This window comes from Phoenix dactylifera, chromosome 8, assembly GCF_009389715.1.
Source record: "Phoenix dactylifera cultivar Barhee BC4 chromosome 8, palm_55x_up_171113_PBpolish2nd_filt_p, whole genome shotgun sequence".
In the NCBI taxonomy this organism is placed as follows: domain Eukaryota; kingdom Viridiplantae; phylum Streptophyta; class Magnoliopsida; order Arecales; family Arecaceae; genus Phoenix; species Phoenix dactylifera.
In genome coordinates, this window is record NC_052399.1 from 18307480 (window position 1) to 18326406 (window position 18927).

Consider the following 18927-nt stretch of genomic DNA (forward strand, 5'->3'; position numbering starts at 1 on the left):
GGAACCAGCCAAATAATTTGGCAAGTCTTGAACCCAAATTTCCAATTTGTTTCTGGTTACATGACGGGCGTCCATGGAGCGAACCGAAAGATTGCGATCTCATTAGGGATGATAATGAGGTTGGATTCAGGTATATGAGACATCAAAAATCTGTTAATCCAAATCCGACTTATTTATTAAATGAATTAAAAAGATATATTCCAATCTCGCTATTTCATTAAATAAATAATCTAACTCAATTTATAATAGATTGAAATAAATTAAATATATTAAATAGTTAAACATTGCCACCCGTAAATCTTTTTTTTTTGCCACCCGTAAATCTTAGATACCAAACGACGGACGTGCGGCCACCAGATGCGGTTAGGTTGAGGAGAATAGCCGTAGAATTTGAAATTCCTAGGAAGTCCCGGTCTAACGTTACACTACCGAGAAACTCCCCAACGAAAGCCCAGCTTTTCCCTAACCGCTTGTCCAAAAACGGCCCCCGTTCCTCCTCCTCCTCCTCCTCCTCCTCGCAAAGAAGCTGCCAAGTGTTGGGGTCAAATCCCTCTCCACACTTTCTTCAGTTCTTCCGAGATAGCCCCTACCTCTCCTATTTCCAGTTATCTCGGGGGCATCCATTCTGTTGTCCTGTTTTCCAAGTTTATCGGCCTCGAATCCAATTCTTTCAGTTTATCCTCCTGACCTTTTTACCTTCTACTATGTCTTGTATTGAAACGGTATTTGCAATCGTGTTGTTCTGCTGAAGTCTGTGATACCAAAGAATCATCAGGTAAGTAGTTATCTGTAAGCTTAAGATTGCCAAGAATTATTTTTCGTATTTCTCAGGTGCTGGTGACTAAATTGTATGCTACATTGCTAAGATAGTGTACGGTAAATTATTTTTTTGCTCCTGAAATGCATTAGGTTTCATCAAATTCAAAAGAACTTGATGGCCAAAACCTGATTGTGGGCCTGGATTCTGTGAATGTGATCAGAATTGCCGCTTTCACCAATAAGATCTTCTTGTTCTTTCACCTCCTTGATTTTGTCGGAGGAGGGAAAAAAAGAAAAAGAAAATCCTGTTCCTCAGTAATATATTTTCTAATAAATGTCCATCTTTTGAACGGCAAAATCTTTTCTTGAGGAAAAGAAGACCAAAATCTTGATTTAAAGGTCGAATTATGTTATGTCTGATGCGAAATGTTCATATCCTTTTCTCTCAGGCCGAAGATTGAGAGAATTTAGCAGAAAAGAGACGGCCATTGTTTTTCCCTGCATTTCCAATGGAGCAGTTCCGTCAGGTAGGAGGGGTTCTGGGAAGCCTCAAGGCTCAGATGGTGTTTAAAGATGAGATACAAATCAATCAGCGCCAGTGCTGTTTGTTGGTGGATGCTTTCAGCCTGGCCTTTGAAGTGGTCGCAGAGGAGATGAGACAGTATCTAAGATTCGAAGAGAGATTCACAAAGTGGAACGCACTGGAGAGCCCCCTCAGAGAACTTTACAGGGTATTCAAGGAAGGAGAGCACTATGTCCGACAATGCTTGGAGACAAAGGATTGGTGGGCTAAAGCCATTTGCCTCAATCAGAACAGTGATTGCATCGATTTCCATCTGCACAATTTGTTATGGTGCATCTATGTCGTGCTTGAGGCAATCGAGAATGTCGGAGAGATATCAGGTTGTGATCAAGAAGTGATCCAGAAGAAAAGGCTTGTCTTCATGAAGAAGTATGAGCGAGAATGGATGGATCCACACCTTTTTCAGCACAGGTTCGGAAAGAAGTACTTGGTTTCGCAGGACATATGCAGCAGACTGGGTAGTGTCCGGAAGGAGGATCGGTGGATTCTCTCAGAAATGATGTCTGAGCAGAGAAACTCGGGTTCCACGCCTCTAGCAAAGCAAGAGAGACAGCTTGCTGAGCTTCTCTTGGCTCCGAAAGGGAAGCTCTTCCCGAGTTCAGTCCTGGTGAGGTCGAAGGACTACCAGGTAAGAAGACGATTGGGGAGAAGAGGCCCTTACAAGGAGGTCCAATGGATGGGGGAGAGCTTCGCCGTCGGGCATTTCTTCGGGGACATCGAGCCACTGAAGCAAGAGATCTCGCTCGTGTCATCGCTCAGGCACCCACATATAATGCACATCATGTATGCTTTCTCTGACGAGGAGCGGAAGGAATTGTTTCTGGTTATGGAGCTCATGAGCAAGGATCTCTCTAGTTATATCAAAGAGATATGCTCCACAAAGAGAAGGCTCCCCTTTCCTCTGCTGGTGGCAGTGGACATAATGCTACAAATTGCAAGAGGAATGGAGTATCTCCACTCTCGAGGGATATATCATGGAGATTTAAACCCGTCCAACATCTTAGTAAAGCCGAGAAATTCTAATCCAGATGGCTACTTGCATGTAAAAATCCAGGGAATTGGGCTACCAAGTTTGAAGAAGCCGAGAGACTCGACAAATCAAACAGCCACAGATTCATGCATATGGTATGCACCCGAGGTTCTTTTGGAGCAAGAACAGTCCGCAGAGCCTAGTGTTTCCAAATGCACAGAGAAGGCAGACGTCTACAGTTTTGCAATGATTTGTTTTGAGGTGCTAACTGGAAAAATACCTTTTGAGGATGATCACCTTCAAGGAGATAAGATGAGCAGAAACATACGGGCAGGCGAGAGGCCGCTATTCCCATTGCCATCTCCAAAATACCTCACCAACTTGACCAAAAGATGCTGGCAGGCCGACCCCTCCCAACGACCGAGCTTCTCTTCTATCTGCAGAGTTCTTCGTTACATCAAGAGGTTCTTAATTATGAATCCGGATCGTGGTCAGCCTGACCTACCAGCTCCACCGGTAGACTACTTTGATCTCGAAGCGACACTGTCCAAGGGATTCACAACATGGGCAACTGCAGAGGCACTAACAGTCTCAGAAGTCCCCTTTCAGATGTTTGCTTATAGAGTTATGGAGAGGGAGAGGACTAATCTGAACTTTAGGGAGAGGAGTTCAGAGTCAGGGAGTGAGGGGGCAACATCGATATGTGGAGATGAGAATGGTTTCAATTTGATTAGTCAGGAGGATCCATTCCCATCTCCTGTTGGTTTGTTAAAATCACCATCATCACCTCAGGTCAGTCCTGACGCCAAAAAGAAACCATTCGCAAGGAAGGCAAATGGAAAACTCAAATTGCAATCAGGTAAAATCAACAGCCTTCTCTTTTGGCTTTCAGTGTAATCCTGTCGACTTTTCATTCCGTACTTTGCAGTTCTTCGTATGTTGGAATTTTGATCTGTAGAAGATGTCTGCATGAAATGTGAATTATATGGACGTATATATTGATTTTAAGTTGCATATCCTATGTAGGCTGCATTCATTGCGACAAGTTAATATCTGTGAATTGTTTACAAGGCAGAAATAATAGTATCAATGCGCTGAAACATTCAGCTCAAGTAGAAATTCAGCTGTCAATCAGAAAATTCATGCTACTGCATATTAGCACTTCAGTGAACTTGCAGGGATACTTTCAAGAGTTTGGATTGTAAACAATATGACTATTAACTTTATTTTTTTACTTTTTTATAAATATGTTATTCGTGAATTTTAATTACTAGTCTTTGTATGTAGCATAGGAAGTAACTTCTTCAATGTTTTTTTTTAAACTTTTTCTTTTGATATGCTTTTAGTGAATTTTAATTATTAGTCTTTCTATTTAGTATAGGAAGTCATGTGTTCATTTTTTTTAATTGGTAATGGTATAGCATCCAACTTCAAATTTGTTAAGGCCCTCGAATTCCAACAATTATGCCCTTGACTAACATGGAGCCTCATGGTTGTATCTTTTTAAGGCAATACAAGCATCAAGTATATGGTGTCTGTCAAATAATAGTTGAGTTTTGTGATTGAATTTCTGACTTGAGGACTCCATTATCTAGAACAATTTGTTTGTGAGTTATTTCCCGAATATATACAGAAATTCAAACAGAGAAGCTGAATCATGTGAATTATCTATTTTCAGAAAAATGTGCAAACTAGAATTTTGAGTCCTCTAGTTCTAAAAATTTTGCAACTCTGAATTCAACCGAAATTTGACATGGAACACTTTTAGTCATATTTGTGTTTAATCTTTTTCTGCATATGCGCCATTCCATGCTGTAAAAAAATCTGTTCTAATAGGCCAAAAATAAATTTTTTCCATGCATGTGATAACAGTAGCAGCCACAAGCTGATCACCAAGTTTAATCTATAATATGATCTTCATGTGCTTGGCTCTTACAGGGCAGCAGCTAAAAGGAGCAGTAAGACCACCACAAAAAACAGTACATGGATACAATATGAGGATGCAATCGGAAACCCACTTGCCGACAGTCGTCATGAGCCCGAGACGGAGGTTTTCAGGGCATGCATCAGATTCAGAGTTAGCATAGTCCTTCAGGCCCAAATTTCGACCGAAGTGCTTGTTGTTCCTTCAAGGGGAAAAATAAAGAAACAAAGGAAGTATAATAGCAGACTATGTATAGGTAAAGGGTTTTAGTTATATAGGACCTTTATCAGATGTTCCTAGCACTTTAAAGATGACAGCTACAAAGTTTCAAACATCAGTTATATTTTCAGAATAACTGATCTTCAAATTTAAAAAGATCTCATATGAAAAACTATGTACAAGCTCATCTCAATCAAGATAGACGATATTGGAAGACATTTGTTTTTATTTGCTGCCTGTCTTGAGTACATACACTTATGCTGTTGAACTTCTTGGTCCTTCAGTATGAGCTATTTGCCAGTCATAGGACTGTAAGGAGGAAGAGGTACAAAAAGCAGCCTAAGAGGCTAATGGTGACACTAAATTAAAGCTTGTTGAACAGATTAACCAATATATTGGCCAATTTTTCTTGATCAGATGATATAGTTACATGCAGTATTGTTCTTTTTATCCTGCTCTCCATAGTAGCTGTCTTGATTGCTCGTGACAAAAATCATATGACTGGCACGTAAGATTGTTATAAGAGTATTAAAAAAATTCTCACCGATGACTTACTAGAATAGAGTAGAGTGTTGCAGCACTGTAATTTTTGATGAAATTTGATATGACCTGCAAGTTTAAGCTAACCAGTCAAATAAGGTTCGAATGAAGTTTTACTTGAAGTTACAATGATTGCCTAAAACATTAACTGTGTTGTGATGGCTGAGTGCAACTAAATAGGATAAAAGTGAAGTTTATCAACCTATGCGCCGTAAGCTAAATTACATGATAAGTTACATTTCTTCATGATATACAAGTTTTGTTTATTTTCTTCTCCAGCTAACACTTGCCACAAAGTGTAGATTTGTGATCTCTTGTTTGGTGATAGGATTGGTGGAGCCAAACTCATGCGAAGTTATTGGTATGGGAACACTTTTATCATACGCATAAAACTTAGGTAGGAGAAATTATATCCTACACCGCATGCACCAGCCTGGTCATGCACCAGCCTGGTCATGCACCACACCAATCACACCACCTCTCTCCTATGGGCTAATCAACAACACGAGCGTTGAATGAATGGGGCCTTTGGGAATGATATAAGGCCATTGGCATGGTGCACAACCATATGGTGCATGCGGCGTAGGATATAACTTCCTGTTGGGCAGCCAAAAAGGGGGAATATCCTATGCACAACCATTGGCATGCGCTCGGGCCTCACACCTGTGGATCTGAAGCGGGCCGAAACCCGAGCGGCCCTGAGATTGGTGCGTTGGACTTGATTTGGGCCTAGGACAGATCTGGTCCACAGACACCCGATATATGCACGAACAGTGAGAACCAACTCTATTTCCTTAGAGGCTAGAGCTCGATGCCCAGAGCGTCCTTTCAGCTCCGTGCAAACTTTGCTTTCTTTGGCAGATCTAGCCATCCGTACTGGTGATATGAAAGCACAGCCCTCAAAGTCCGCCGTGGATTGCACCCACCCTCTCGGTTGTGCAAGTTCTACCCCTGGATTTCCTCCCTCCTATAAAAACCCTAATCCATAGACACAAGAGACATTAATAGACAATGGCCTCCCAACGCCAAGCAGCAGCAGCAGCGCAACGCCCACGCCCTCTCCGCCTACTGCCTCCGCAAGCGCAAGGAGTTCGAGGTACTCCTCCGCCTCGACAGCCTGAGAGCCGCAGTCGCCTACGGTGAGTACGCTCGGTGGGAGGAGTCGCGGAGGGACCTCTTCCCCGCCTGCGCCATCTGGGAGCGCCCCCTCGAGGTGGACCACCGAGACCACTCCCTCTGGCTCAGGTACGCCGAGTTCGAGATGTGGAACTGCTTCGTCAACCACGCCAGCAACGTCTGGGACCGGGCCATCTCCCTCCTCCTGCGCATTGCTCTGGTTCAAGTACGTCCACTAGGAGGAGACGCTCGGTAACGTCGACGGCGCCCGCCAGGTATTTGAGCGGTGGATGGAGTGGCAGCCCGACGCGGAGGGGTGGATTTGATGGACGACCGACGGTATGGTGAGGGTGATCGCAGTTGCGCCGTCTATGAGTGGTTCATCGCTTGCCATCCCGGCGCCCATGTCTTCATGATCTGATTTTTCTCCTCCCGGGAAAGTAATGTTTCGTGTGTGCGTGGGGGAAGGACGTTCTTGGCTTCTTGCAGCGTTGCTATTAGGTTTTATTTCCACGATATTAATAAATGACTATTTAAATATAGATAATTTTATTCCATCTTTCTATCGAAACTTTTATATTTGTTTTTTTCGCACTAAGGCAAGTAATTCACTATTCTAAATACAACCAAAAAAAAAAAATAAAAAGATAACATATCCTAGAATGCCCCTAAGCAAGTGAATAACCCTTCCACAGCACGTAGCCAAAGTGATGATCCACAGCATATAGCCGGAGTGATGAGTTATAAAGAAGGCCACCCAATCCGTAGCTCAATTTACTTTCCTATACATGGGGCCTCACAATAGATAAACTCACCCCCGTTAATAGGTTCTAAATGTTCTGTAGTAGGGGGTTTGCATCCATCTCTCTAGCTTGCCCTTGAATCCAAGAGATCACTGTAGCAGAGTCACCCTCTACATAGATGGAGCTGGCTCTCAACTTGCGCCGAGCATAGCTAATGCCTGCCCAAGTGGCCCTCAATTTTGCTCTAGGAACCGAGGTATCAAAAATGAGGCTTCAATCTGCTGCAACAAATCTGGAGTTTGGGCTTCTATTCACACGCTCCACCTCTGATGCCACCCTCCAGCATGTAGCCGTCGAAGTTTACTTTTAGAAAATTTGGAGGTGAGGGCTCTCAAGAGATGAATACTGTCCTGGCCACTACAAGAGCTAAGGAGGAGTCTCAAGTGTCCCGAGCTATCAAGGGCACTCTAATAGTGTATAAGAGGGAGATCTCAGTAGCCTAAACAAAGACCCTCTCCAATATAAATCTCGTGGGTCGGCTGCTCTCCCTAAACATTTAAATATTCTATGCCAGCCAAATGTGGTAAGCAATATAGGCGACAATGATAGTAGTAGATCTAGATGGCAGCTTGTTAGAGCTCGTCCGAAGATACTTCAAGAAGGTGTCAACAGGGTAGCAGAGTGAAGCACCTTCAAGGGGGCACCAGCTAGGGGTGGCAAAATATGACTCGACCCGCCAATCCGACCCATGTTCGACCCGCCATAAACAGATTTGGGTTTGGCCTAAACAGGTTCGGGTCGTAAACAGGTCGACCCATTTAACATGTTTATTAATTGGGTCGGATACGGATTTTAGATGTCTGACCCGTTTAAACAATTTAACCCGTTTTGTTGGGCAGATTAAACAGGTCTAAACAGGTTAAACGGGTTAAACAGGTCTAAACAGGTCGGGTTGGGCAGGTTAAACAGGTCGGGTTGGGCAAACGGGTTAAACTGGTTGGGTCGGGTTAGGCAAATAGGTTATCTGTTTATTAAACAGATTAAACGGATCGGGTCGGGTTACCTGTTTATTAAACATGACATGTTCAGATTGTAATTTCTGATCTGTTTAATAAACAGATCGGGTTCAGGTTTATAATTTTCTGACCCGACCTGCATGTGATCCGACCCGTTTATGACCAGACTCGACCCGATTGCCACCGTTAGCACCAGCCAACCTCCATACTTGAGCTGCCTGCCCATACTAGAAGAGAGCATGGTTGATAGACTCCTCCACCTCACAATTAAGGTAGGTTGGGAGAATGCTCCAGCCCCTCCTACTTAGAACACTTTTGGTTGAAAAGTGGCCCAAAGAAAGCTTCCAGATGAACAGAGCAATCATGGGATGAACTCGGAGCCTCTAGATCCAACTGTTGTCATACCTCTATGCTGATTCACTTCTGAAGAGATGATAGAGGTCCTTGACCCTCACTCTCGGGCTGCAGGTGGAACTCCAAACCCTCACATCGAGCACCCCATGCCCAAGGACCACGAGGGACCGAACCCTCTCAGCAAAATACCTACCAAATAGTTGAGTAATCAAGCTTATGGTCCACCTCCGCTCCCCAGATATGCTATCTGCCATCTCAATGCTGATAGTGGTCGGCCAACATCTCAAGGGAAATGCATCCACCTAGGTGTCCCTCATGAAAAACACACTTTGTCTGTCCCCGATCAACCATCTTGTGTTGGCCATCAACATTGGGGCATGCGCACAAATCACTCTCTAGATGAAAGAACCATTTTCCACAACTTGGATCTCGTCCTTTGAGGTCCACCGGCCATACTTGGCCCTCATCATGAAACTTCAAAAGCTATGAGGTTCAAGCAAAAATCTCGTAGCATGTCTGGCGATCAGGATCTCCCTCCTAATCAGCAGGGACTAGATACCAAGCCCACCATCTCGCAATGGTTGACAGATCCAATCCCATGCAACCAAGTATACCCCATGCCCACCTCCATGCTTACCCCATAGGAAATTGCGGAGTAGCTGCTTAAGCTTCATCAAAGACCCTATCAGCATAATGGTGTTAGACATTAGGTAACTAGAATAGAGCGGAAGATAGATCTCAGTAGGGTCAACATGCCCATTATAGATAAGGATCTAGCCTGCTAGCCCTCTAAGCATTCTTAGATGCTTCACTCGATGTTAACACACTCACTTATTCAGAGCCTCCACCCAATGATTGGCACTCCAGGTAGCATTAGAGCCCCTCCTGCTCAGAGATCCCAAGGCAATCCTTGATGGAGCATCTCATTTGCGGCTTGGTTTTCAAGCTAAAGCGGATAGTGAACTTGAGTAGGTTCACCTTCAGTCTCAAAGCAGCGTAGTAGTCCTCCAAGACTCTTCTAATGGTGGTTGCATTCCTCATGGAAATCCAAGCTAGCAGTAGACTATCATCTGCAAAGAAGAGGTGTGAGATCGACCGAGCTCCTAGGGCAAGCACATAGGCATCAAGTAACCAGTGAGAGTAGGTCGCCCGTAGAGCTTGGGAAAGAGCATCAACACAAACAATGAACAAGTAGGAAGATAGGGGACAACTTTGGCAGAGACCAACTGAAAAGCTGAAGAAAGCTGTCGGTGTGCCGTTGATCAGGATGGAGAAGGAAGGGGCTTGCACATAGCTCAAAATCCATTGGATCCAAACCTTATGGAAGCTAAAACTTTCCAAAGTGTAGAAGAGGAAGTCCCAACAAACTCGATCATAAACTCTCCCATATCGAGCTTAATAGTTATAAGACTTGACAAAGAGGGAACCTTTGAAGATCGTGCATGAACTCCCTAGCAAGGAGAACATTATGACTAATACTCTGCCACCTCCAGAAAGGTACCCTACTTCGGGCTGATAAGTTTGGGGAGGATTGGCTCCATCCTGCACAATAAAGATCCGTACAACTTTCTTGTATAAGGTAGTGCACAAGTTGATCGACCTATAGTGGTTGGGCTCTAAAACATGTTGTCTCTTCGGGATCAACATGATGCAGGTTCTCTTCCAAGCTTCGAGCATCTCGGTGGTGTTGAAGAAATGCTGAACAAAAGCTAAGAGGGTTCATTAGATTCAAAAATTACTATTATAACATGCTGGGTACACTTGTGGAAGACACCCGCAATGGCCGCTCCAAGCTTCTAGACTACAATGATGCGCCCTACAAGACCACGAGACTCGATTGTGTAGAATCCCCAAGACACCGAAAGCCGCCTTCTGATCCAAAGTAGACTCCTCCCTGATAACCGTGTGTCAAACAATAAGCAGATATTCGGATTATACACCTACACTGGTCTCCTAAAAGCAAGGAGAAAGGAGGGCTTCCCTGCCCCCTATAGTTCCAAAATAGTATCCTCATTCCAATAATTGAGGAGGAGGATGGTCTAGATCTGTGAGCTGCGGCCCACTGCCATTGGTTCCAGCCCATCCACCTGGGTCTCACCCGCCTGGCCCACGGTCCAAGCGCTCCCCTCCAGAGCCTCCTTGACCTTTGCACAACAGCGTCAAGCCCCCCCGATTCACCGGACTCCACGGGTAGCAGGGGGGGCTTTTTGTTCACCGCGGTGTGTCGATGAGCCGACCTGCCCTTTCGCCACCTCCGGCTGGCGGTTCTCGGTTAGTTCCCACAAGGGGGGCAGAGGGAGAAGCTCGGGAGCGGCACCATCCTTGGGCTGGATTTCCACCGGAGCCAACACCACCACCAACGACGGGGCCGTCGCTGCCCGTTTCGGGACTTCTCTCTTGGAGGGGGCCTCAACCGGAGGCCAGCCGTGAGTCTCCGCCGGCCACTCACCCAGTTGTGGCTGCGATGGGGAGGACAAACTTCCAGACGGACCCTTCGCAGAGTCCACGCTCGCAGTCAACCCGGTCAATGCATCCAGCCCATCGCAACCGCTCGCACCAGGGCTGGGCCTCGAGGCCGTAGTCAGGCTTCTGGACCGCTTCAAGTTGGGCGGCCCGGTACTAGCGTCCACCATACCGATCTCCGGCCTTCCCACAAGATCGGATGGGCCGCCTCCCTCTCCAGAGGCTGGGCCATTCCCGTAGTATTTCAAACCCGGACGCCGACGCGAGCACGCCCGATGGAATGTTAAAATTTTAAGGGGTATTAATATAAAATATAATAGTATTAAATGGTATTCAAAATGGTTATTCATTAACACCCTTAGCCAAAAATCGTTGGGCGTCCATGTAAACATAGGGTAATTTGCAAGCTATACAAAAACAAGTGATTTTTGGAGGGTAACTATGCAACACTCTTTTAATAAGAATATTGTTTGGTCTTCAATAAAGATGCAACACCAATTAATGAATTTTATGATCCATTAATTAATATTGACAGTAAGAATGGGTGTTATCTTTTGCTTTTTGTCTTATTTTCACTTTTCTATTTTTAAAAGGAATATTATGTTAGGTAAAAATCACGAGCTATAATTTGGTGCCCATCAATGTTGAACCTGCAAATTACCGTGATGATTGCAAGTTCAACTAGCAAACCAGTTGCAAATTATCCGCATAATTTAAGGGATTATGTAACAACCTACATCGCCTATAATTTTTTTTATTAACGTGATTATGTATCAATCTATATTATTTTCTTTTATTAGCATAATCTCGTTAAAATGATCTTTATTTTTCTTTATTAGTCAGTAATATTTTTTATTGTCAGTATGATCCTATATCAGTCTATATTATTTTTTTTATATATAATCCCTATACCGAATATGATGGAATAGAAAAATAAAATTGCTTTTCTCTTTTTTTAATATTTTCTCCTTGTGCAAATATTTTAGTATAAATAATATGTTAATTGTCCGCAAACAAAAGATTTGGACCAAAAAAGACCGTACACGTCAGCTCTCTAACTATACCATCCAGTTAAGCACAGCTTATTATATAGACCAGGATCCTACCCTCTCCTTTCCCACATATATGATTTCAAGTAACCGTTTCTGGTTTCTTTCCTGCCTTCAGACCCTCTGTTCTCTTTCTCCCTCTGTTTTCTTCTTCAACAACTAATCCTACCCTTTTCTCCTGAATCCCAGAAGAAGTCACTGTTCTGGTTGTGGGTCTTCTTTTTAGAAATCTGAGGCCTCCTTTGTTTTGCCAGAAGACCACTTCTGGGGCTCGGAGTTCCCAAGAAGAAAGAAAGCTCGGCAAGCATCTTCTTGCTCTTGTAATTGCTTTCGCATTGCTGTAAGTTAATGGAATCGAGATACCTCTTTTGTTTCCTTCCTTTGCTTTTTCTTTCTTTTCTCTCTTTCACATCTTGTTGCAAATTTACACAAAAGTCGTCTGTCCTTCTAGAGCTATGTTTCTTTCATTTATATCAATTCGTTTGAGATGGAGAAGAAAACAAACCGATTGATACAGGGAAAAAGGGTGCCGATTTTATTTAGCTTTTCTTGCAAGAATTCTAGCCTCAAGAAGTGTCAATGTGTTTTTCTCAAAAAAAATATATATGGCAATGTGGTTGCGGAACCGTTTTTGGATGTAATGGAACGAAGGATTTCAATACCCGGAGTTGTGGTACTGAGAGTTTTTCATATCTTGAAGAATCTTGAACCAAAAGAGATCAGCCCAATCTTTGATACTGAGAAAGGTTCATTTATAATAGAGGTTAAAGAAAAGAAAGAAATGCAGTTTTGTTCAACTTCTTGGGAGAATATCATGGTAAGAAATGGAAATGTGGTTGCAAAATGGTTTTTAAATGTCATGGAACCTGAGATTTCAGGATGAAAAATTCGAGTAGTTACAGTTCTCATATCGTGTGGAATCTTGAATCAAAAGAGATCAGGTGATCTTTGACACCAAGAAAGGGTATTTTCTAGTAGATGTTTTCATTTCCTGTTAAATTCATGGGTCAGTAGTCTTGTTCTTTAGAACCATCAGTGAAACTTCAGAATTTTCATTAGATCTTGCTTTTAGATTTATAAAGATTTTATGTTTTATCAAAAAAATAATTCTTGGATTCTGATTTTTTTGTTAAAAAAGACCTTGAATTCTGCACATTGATCTCATCTCTGTGGTGATCAGGGTCAAAACAAGGGAACAGATTATTCTCTTTGTTGTTGGGTTCTTAATGGAATAAGTTTGCTTGTTTTTGGGAAGAAGTGCGCTTGTATTTGTTTATGGAACTATGACAATGGCAAATTCGAGAGATTTAACAAAATGTTATTGGCTAACCTATCATGTTATTGGCTGGAAAATCAAAATAATTTCTATTCTTTTTGGATGATTTTAACAGTCTTAATGTTAGGTATGAGGACCCATGCGGGCGTGTCTTTATTCGCACATCAGTTTTTTGCCAAGAAGATTTTGGGTACTCATATAGGATTAAGGAACCCAAATAATACCTTTCGGTTAGTCATTTTAGGTAAGGTCATGGATTGTTACAAACAGTATCAGAGCGGACCCGACTCATAACCTATGTGGACTAGAAGACGCTGCAGCACGGATCCATTGAAGCTGACCACAGGTCGATCGTGGTGCTTGTGATTATATTTTAATGGATTTGAACCCTTAGTCTGACGGGAACGTTAGGGCTTAAATGGGGGGAGTATGTGAGGATCCGTGCGGGTGTACGTTTAGTCCCACATTGGTTATTTACCGAGGAGATCTTTGGTACTTATATAAGATCAAAGAACTCAAATAATACCTTTCGACTAGTCATTTTGGGTGAGGTCTTAGGTTGTTACATTAGGAGTTTGGTCATTGATTATATTTATGTTCTTAGCTTATTATGCTTAAATGATGTTCCATGCAATGTAAGAAATGACAAAGTGCATGCCTAAAATTGTAGCGGACTCGGACAATACTCAAGAAGGTGAAGTGGGAAACATGGATACTCAGGTTGGAGATGTGGGGACGCCAGTGGAAGGTACGGGGCTTGAGAAGCACAAGGATGCATCTGATATTAAAGGCCCACAGAAGAAACACAAAATTCTTGAAATGCAACAAAGAATTGGCAGGTAATTGAGCGGATTCTTTTTTAATTTAATATTACAAATATATATTGTGGAAGGAGCCTTACGTATATGACTGAATCTTTATATTTACAATTAAGAATCATTTTCTCTCTCACACACACACTCACACCCACACACACATACAGAGCAAAGCTTTCAAAAATATTCTCATCTGTAGTCCAGAGAGCATTATTTTGACAATGTAAAGAAATTCTGAAGATCAACTTAACTAGATCTTCCTTTTAATAATTCTAATTATGATAAGTAGCTAAACAGATTTGTCAGGTAACTATGAATTCATATTATATCAGGGGATAATTTACATATGAAGTGGTTGGGCTGCATACATGTTTACATGTTTCTTAAGTCTTGTATACTTCAATTTTTTCCTTTTTGTTTTTGAGTTAAGTTTCATGCAATGCACCATGGCTTTGAAATAAGTCCTCGTTTCCAAAATAAAGATAAAGATCTTAGACTGGGTTTCGAATATTCTGTTAGCTAACTAATGGGTGCTAGAATTGGCAAGCAAAGTTGCTCTTATGTGGTGGTAACTGTTCTCTGGCTTATTAATTTGATGATGGTTAATATGCCGGAAGAAGTAACAAAAGATTGGTGCTGCAGTGATGTCGAACCTGGAAAAGCCCAAGAAGGTGAACCAGGAGATTCAATGGTTTCTGTAGAATTACCTGAGTCACCAAAGACAGAGAAAACCACTAATGAAGCGATGCTGCAAGCTGAACAGGACGGGAAGGCCTTGAACTTGGAAGATGTGGTGGTTGAATGTCAGAATCAACAGGATGCTAAAAAGCTCATCGATGATCTCAGAAATAAAATTGAGCTACTAAAAGCTGAAAATTTGGAACTGCAGACTGACATTGGTGAGGTTTCTATGACACTCAGAAATACAAATCTGGAGGCGGACATTTTGAATGAGGTATTGAAAGTAAAAGAAGGGGCAGATAGATATACGAGGCCTAAATCTGCCATGCAAACTTTATCAGCTCGGGATGTGCTACATGAAATAAAAGAAACTGAAAGCCTAATTAGTCAACCAGCGAGCCTACTCCCTGAACAGCAGGATCAAAGCCAGTTGGAAGCACAAAAGTCAGAACTTGAGAGGGAACGTGAAGAATTGCGACAAGAAAGTCGTCAAATCCAGAAAGAAATAGATTACTTACGGGACCGTCACAATGAGTTAGTTGGAATGATTGAAACTGCAAAAACTGCACACAAGGAGAAGGTAGAAGAGATCAGGAGGGACCTAGTTGACTCCGAGGAAGAGTGCAAAGTAATTAAAATATGTAACGATGGATGGTCAGGTTGGATGCTAAAATTGGAAGAAGAGTGCAGGGAAATGAAAGAAACGGCAGAACCCATGATACGTTCTATGAATGATGCGGTTCTCCGTCTGGAATCAGAAGTTGTGGAACGGTTCAGGAATATCCAGATGCGGTTATGTGCCTGCAGAAAGGAGCTTCAAATAGCAAAGGCAAAGTTGGCACTGCACCATGATAATCAAGGACTGGCAATTGAGAACGAAAGGATTGAGAGGGAACTTCAGGCTATGGGTCTGACTGTTTTAGAGCTTCTGAAGCAAGGACGACAATTAGAAGCCGAGCTATATGATGAGGAAGGAATCAATAGGATGCTGGCCATTTTGTACTCCAGGAATGATGATTCTGAAGTCCAAGAAGGGGGAGCTGGTGACGTAGTGGCTTCTGGTGGCATATGTCAGTCAGAAGAGGCAGAGAACACCACAGATAAAGAGATGTTGCAGGCTCTGCAGGATGAGAAAGCTTTGAACTTGGAAGATGTCGCAGTTTCAAGTGAGAAGCAACAGGGTTCTAGAAAGATTGTGGATGTTCTTAGAAGAGAAGTGGAATGGCTTGAAGCCGAAAATATGAGACTGCAGATTGGCATTGATAAGATAAGTAACATGATAATAGATACCAATCTGGAGGTGGACAATTTGAACGAGGCACTGAAAACTTTGGAAGGGGCGGATGAATTCGTAAGGCCTGCATTTGCCTTGCAAACTTCGTCAGATCAGGATGTGCTGCATGAAGCAGAAGAAGCTGAAACCTTGATTGGTCAACCGGAAGTAAGTCTGTTCCAGCAGCAGCAAGATCAAAGCCAATTGGAAGCACAGAATTCAGATCTCGAGAAGGAGATTCAAGAAATGCGAAAGCAGAGTAGTCTTAATCAGAAAGAAATAGATGAATTGCGGGTCTACGGCAGTGATTTAACTGAAATGATCGAAACTGCTAAAACTGCACATGGAAGAAAAGTTGAGGGGACTTGGAGGGACATAGAAAACTACAAGCGAGAATGCAAAGCGCTTAAACTATATATTCAGAGATGGTCAGATAGGGCCGGAACCTTGCAAGAAGAGTTGAGGCAAATGAAAGAAATAACAACGCCCGCAATTCATTCTCTGCATGGCGCACTTCTCAACCTGAAATTACAAGTTGAGGAACAGTTTAGGAATATCCAGGTGCGGTTATCTGCCTGCAGAGAAGAGCTTCAAACACAAAAGGCGAGGTTGATGACAGTGCATGATGAGAATGAAGAATACACAACTATGAACCGTTGGATGGAGAGGGCAGAATGGGACATGGTTGTAGTTGGTTTGCAGATGGATGTGGAGTTGGAGGAAAAATCAGAATGGGGACTACATGATGCGGAAAGAGCGAAGAAAATGGGAGATGTGGCCGAGGCTGAGAAGATGCTGGAGGATCTAAAGATGAGAGAAAAGGATCTGGAACTCAGGATGTCGTCTCTGAAGGAGCAAAAGACAAATCATATGGTGGTTTTGTCGCTGCAGTATGAACAATATGTTCAAGATTGCCGTAAGCTCTGCCAACTTATTCATAGAAGCTGCAGCAAATGGGAGAAGTTAGGACAGATGTTGCGGCAAGGACCGATCTAATGCGCTGCTAGGCAATGGTTTCAGTAATTCCTGTATCAAGATCTTTCCTGCAGCTTCTTTTGCTAAGCATCCAATTTGGTTATCACCTTTTCTTCAAGAATGTCTCGGGCGGAATTTGTGAATGATTAGTGACTGCAATTAATAGATTTGTAACAGAGATTGTGGGCGAGAGATACTTAGCCATGCTCTTGGCATTTATTTGAAATTCGGATTCAAGCCTAAATCAATATTTTGTTCGTTTGTTATGTTGGGAAAAAAAAGTGAAATAGCACTCCTTTTTCTTCTTTCTTGGTAGCGTGACTTGAACTTGTCAATCCAAGGATAAGATATTCTACATAGGTGCTGAATCAAGCTTTCTTGTGGCAAGAAAATAAGAAAATGTACTTTTGTTCAATCAAGTTTTTGTGAGGACTCGTGCGGGGCGTATATTTAGTCTTACATCGGTTATTCACTAAATAGATATTAGGTACTTATATAGGATCAAAGAACCCAAATAATACCTTCCGGCTAGTCTTTTTAGGTGAGTTTCTGAATTGTTAAAGAATGATATCAGAGCAGACATGTTCCATAACTTATGTAGATTAGAGGACACTGCAATACAAATCCATTGGGGCTAACCACGGGCTGATCATGATGTTTATAATTAGATTTGAGTAAATCTTGGGTACTTATATAGGATTAAAGAATCTAAATAATATCTTCCGGCTAGCCATTTTGGATGAGGTCCTGGGTTGTGACATTTTTCTAGTTAGACAATAAGGGGTATTTCGAAGCTAAAATATTTTAAGCAGATAACCTAATAGAATTCACCGGAGATGGACGCACTTTTAAAAGTACTTTTAAAAGCACTTTTAAAAGTACTCAGAAAAGTACTTTTAAAAGAACCAAAGGGATCTTCCATATATACAAAATCTATAGTTATCTGGTTTCTCGCTAAATGTGAAGATGCCTTCAATATGATTGCACCAGTTCAGTCTACGGCCCCTCTTTGGCTAAGACTAGCATCTCTGAAAATGCTTTCCATCTGTGGTAGCTAATAGAGAAGGTTATATTTCTCAGATTAGTTAACCTGTAGGAATCTGAGAAAGTGTAGATTCTTTTTCAAAAAACAAAAGCAATAGGCATTTATTTTTCAATTAAATTCTTCATGTAAGGTGTACCGGTTGCCTCTCCAAAGCCAAATTTTGAATCTGAACTTGGAACCATAACCTTTCCATAGGTTTCTTAGCTGATTTGTTTGCTATGGATATCTGAGTAAAGCTAATAACATGTAGCAACATAGACCGAGTTCGAGTCAATAAATCAGTACTTGGGGGTTTTCAGTTTGGTTTAATAGATGACTTCTCAATTTAGTAAAACATATTCAGAAGTTTTTTTGGTGGCTTTGTAGATAATATCAGCTACCTAATAACCCTAACCTGCATAAGTAATCGGTATGGACGAAGTCTAGAGAACCGGCTAAGTGACTCTTCTGCTGTGATAACCCTTGCTAAAGCAACAAGAACTCTTTTACCAACACTAACATAGACAGTGCAGGGTTTAAAAGCATGTTTTAATCTTTATAACTTTGATGCATGAACAAGTAAGTCCTGATGTTGAATAAATTATTCCTTCTCCACATACCTGGTTCTTAAGCAATCAAAAACTACTTCTGGTTGATAAAAGAAAAGGAAAAACATTTCTGGCTTCCTCATGTAATGTTGTTAAAACTTCCAACCCCCCTCCCCAACACCATCGATGGAGTGCAAATTTTTTGAACTTTCCTCTGTTCAGAAAGAAAGGGGTACTGGGCCGAGAAACCTTGACTATAAATCATTCTTTCATGGAATCTTTCATTATTCTTTTGCTTTCATGCCATCCACTCTGCAAGTTCAATTTGTTGCCAGAAAATGAGAGAGTATTCTGGCCAAAGGCACTTATAAATTCTCAAATATGAAAAGCTTATTTTTTAAGAAAAAAGAGTAAAACATAGAGCAGGAGGGACCTGAACAGGTGGCAAGAGGAAATCTGGAGCCTCTGGACAGTAAGGCGGTCTGCTCTTATCTTTCAAGTTTAGCACTCTGATGTCATGGCATGTCTCATCAAAACCCATAATTTGTCTATTAAAATGCTCATCAAAAGGGAAAAAAATCGTCCATAAAATAGATGCA

At 42.1% G+C, this 18927-nt stretch overlaps 2 protein-coding genes across 2 annotated transcripts; both read left to right on the forward strand.

The window, feature by feature from the left end:
* Nucleotides 1–1229: 1229 nt before the first annotated feature.
* LOC103703034 (serine/threonine-protein kinase pkn2-like) lies at nucleotides 1230–4673 on the forward strand. The gene is made up of 2 exons (XM_026802928.2): nucleotides 1230–3171; nucleotides 4251–4673. The coding sequence occupies exons 1-2, from the start codon at nucleotides 1269–1271 to the stop codon at nucleotides 4397–4399; spliced, it is 2052 nt and encodes a 683-aa protein (XP_026658729.2). The 5' UTR covers nucleotides 1230–1268; the 3' UTR covers nucleotides 4400–4673.
* An 8981-nt stretch (nucleotides 4674–13654) lies between these two features.
* On the forward strand, nucleotides 13655–16777 carry LOC103703035 (protein BCAP-like). The gene is made up of 2 exons (XM_017841773.2): nucleotides 13655–13851; nucleotides 14365–16777. The coding sequence occupies exons 1-2, from the start codon at nucleotides 13655–13657 to the stop codon at nucleotides 16775–16777; spliced, it is 2610 nt and encodes an 869-aa protein (XP_017697262.2).
* Nucleotides 16778–18927: the final 2150 nt, after the last annotated feature.

What these genes read in the sequence shown, in the direction of transcription:
- LOC103703035 (XM_017841773.2), top strand. Translation starts at nt 13,655, where the DNA reads ATGACAAAGTGCATGCCTAAAATTGTAGCGGACTCGGACAATACTCAA. An exon ending in ATGCAACAAAGAATTGGCAG is followed by an intron (nt 13,852 to 14,364) that starts GTAATTGAGCGG and finishes AATGGGTGCTAG; the next exon opens with AATTGGCAAGCAAAGTTGCT.
- LOC103703034 (XM_026802928.2), top strand. Translation starts at nt 1,269, where the DNA reads ATGGAGCAGTTCCGTCAGGTAGGAGGGGTTCTGGGAAGCCTCAAGGCT. An exon ending in AAAACTCAAATTGCAATCAG is followed by an intron (nt 3,172 to 4,250) that starts GTAAAATCAACA and finishes TGGCTCTTACAG; the next exon opens with GGCAGCAGCTAAAAGGAGCA.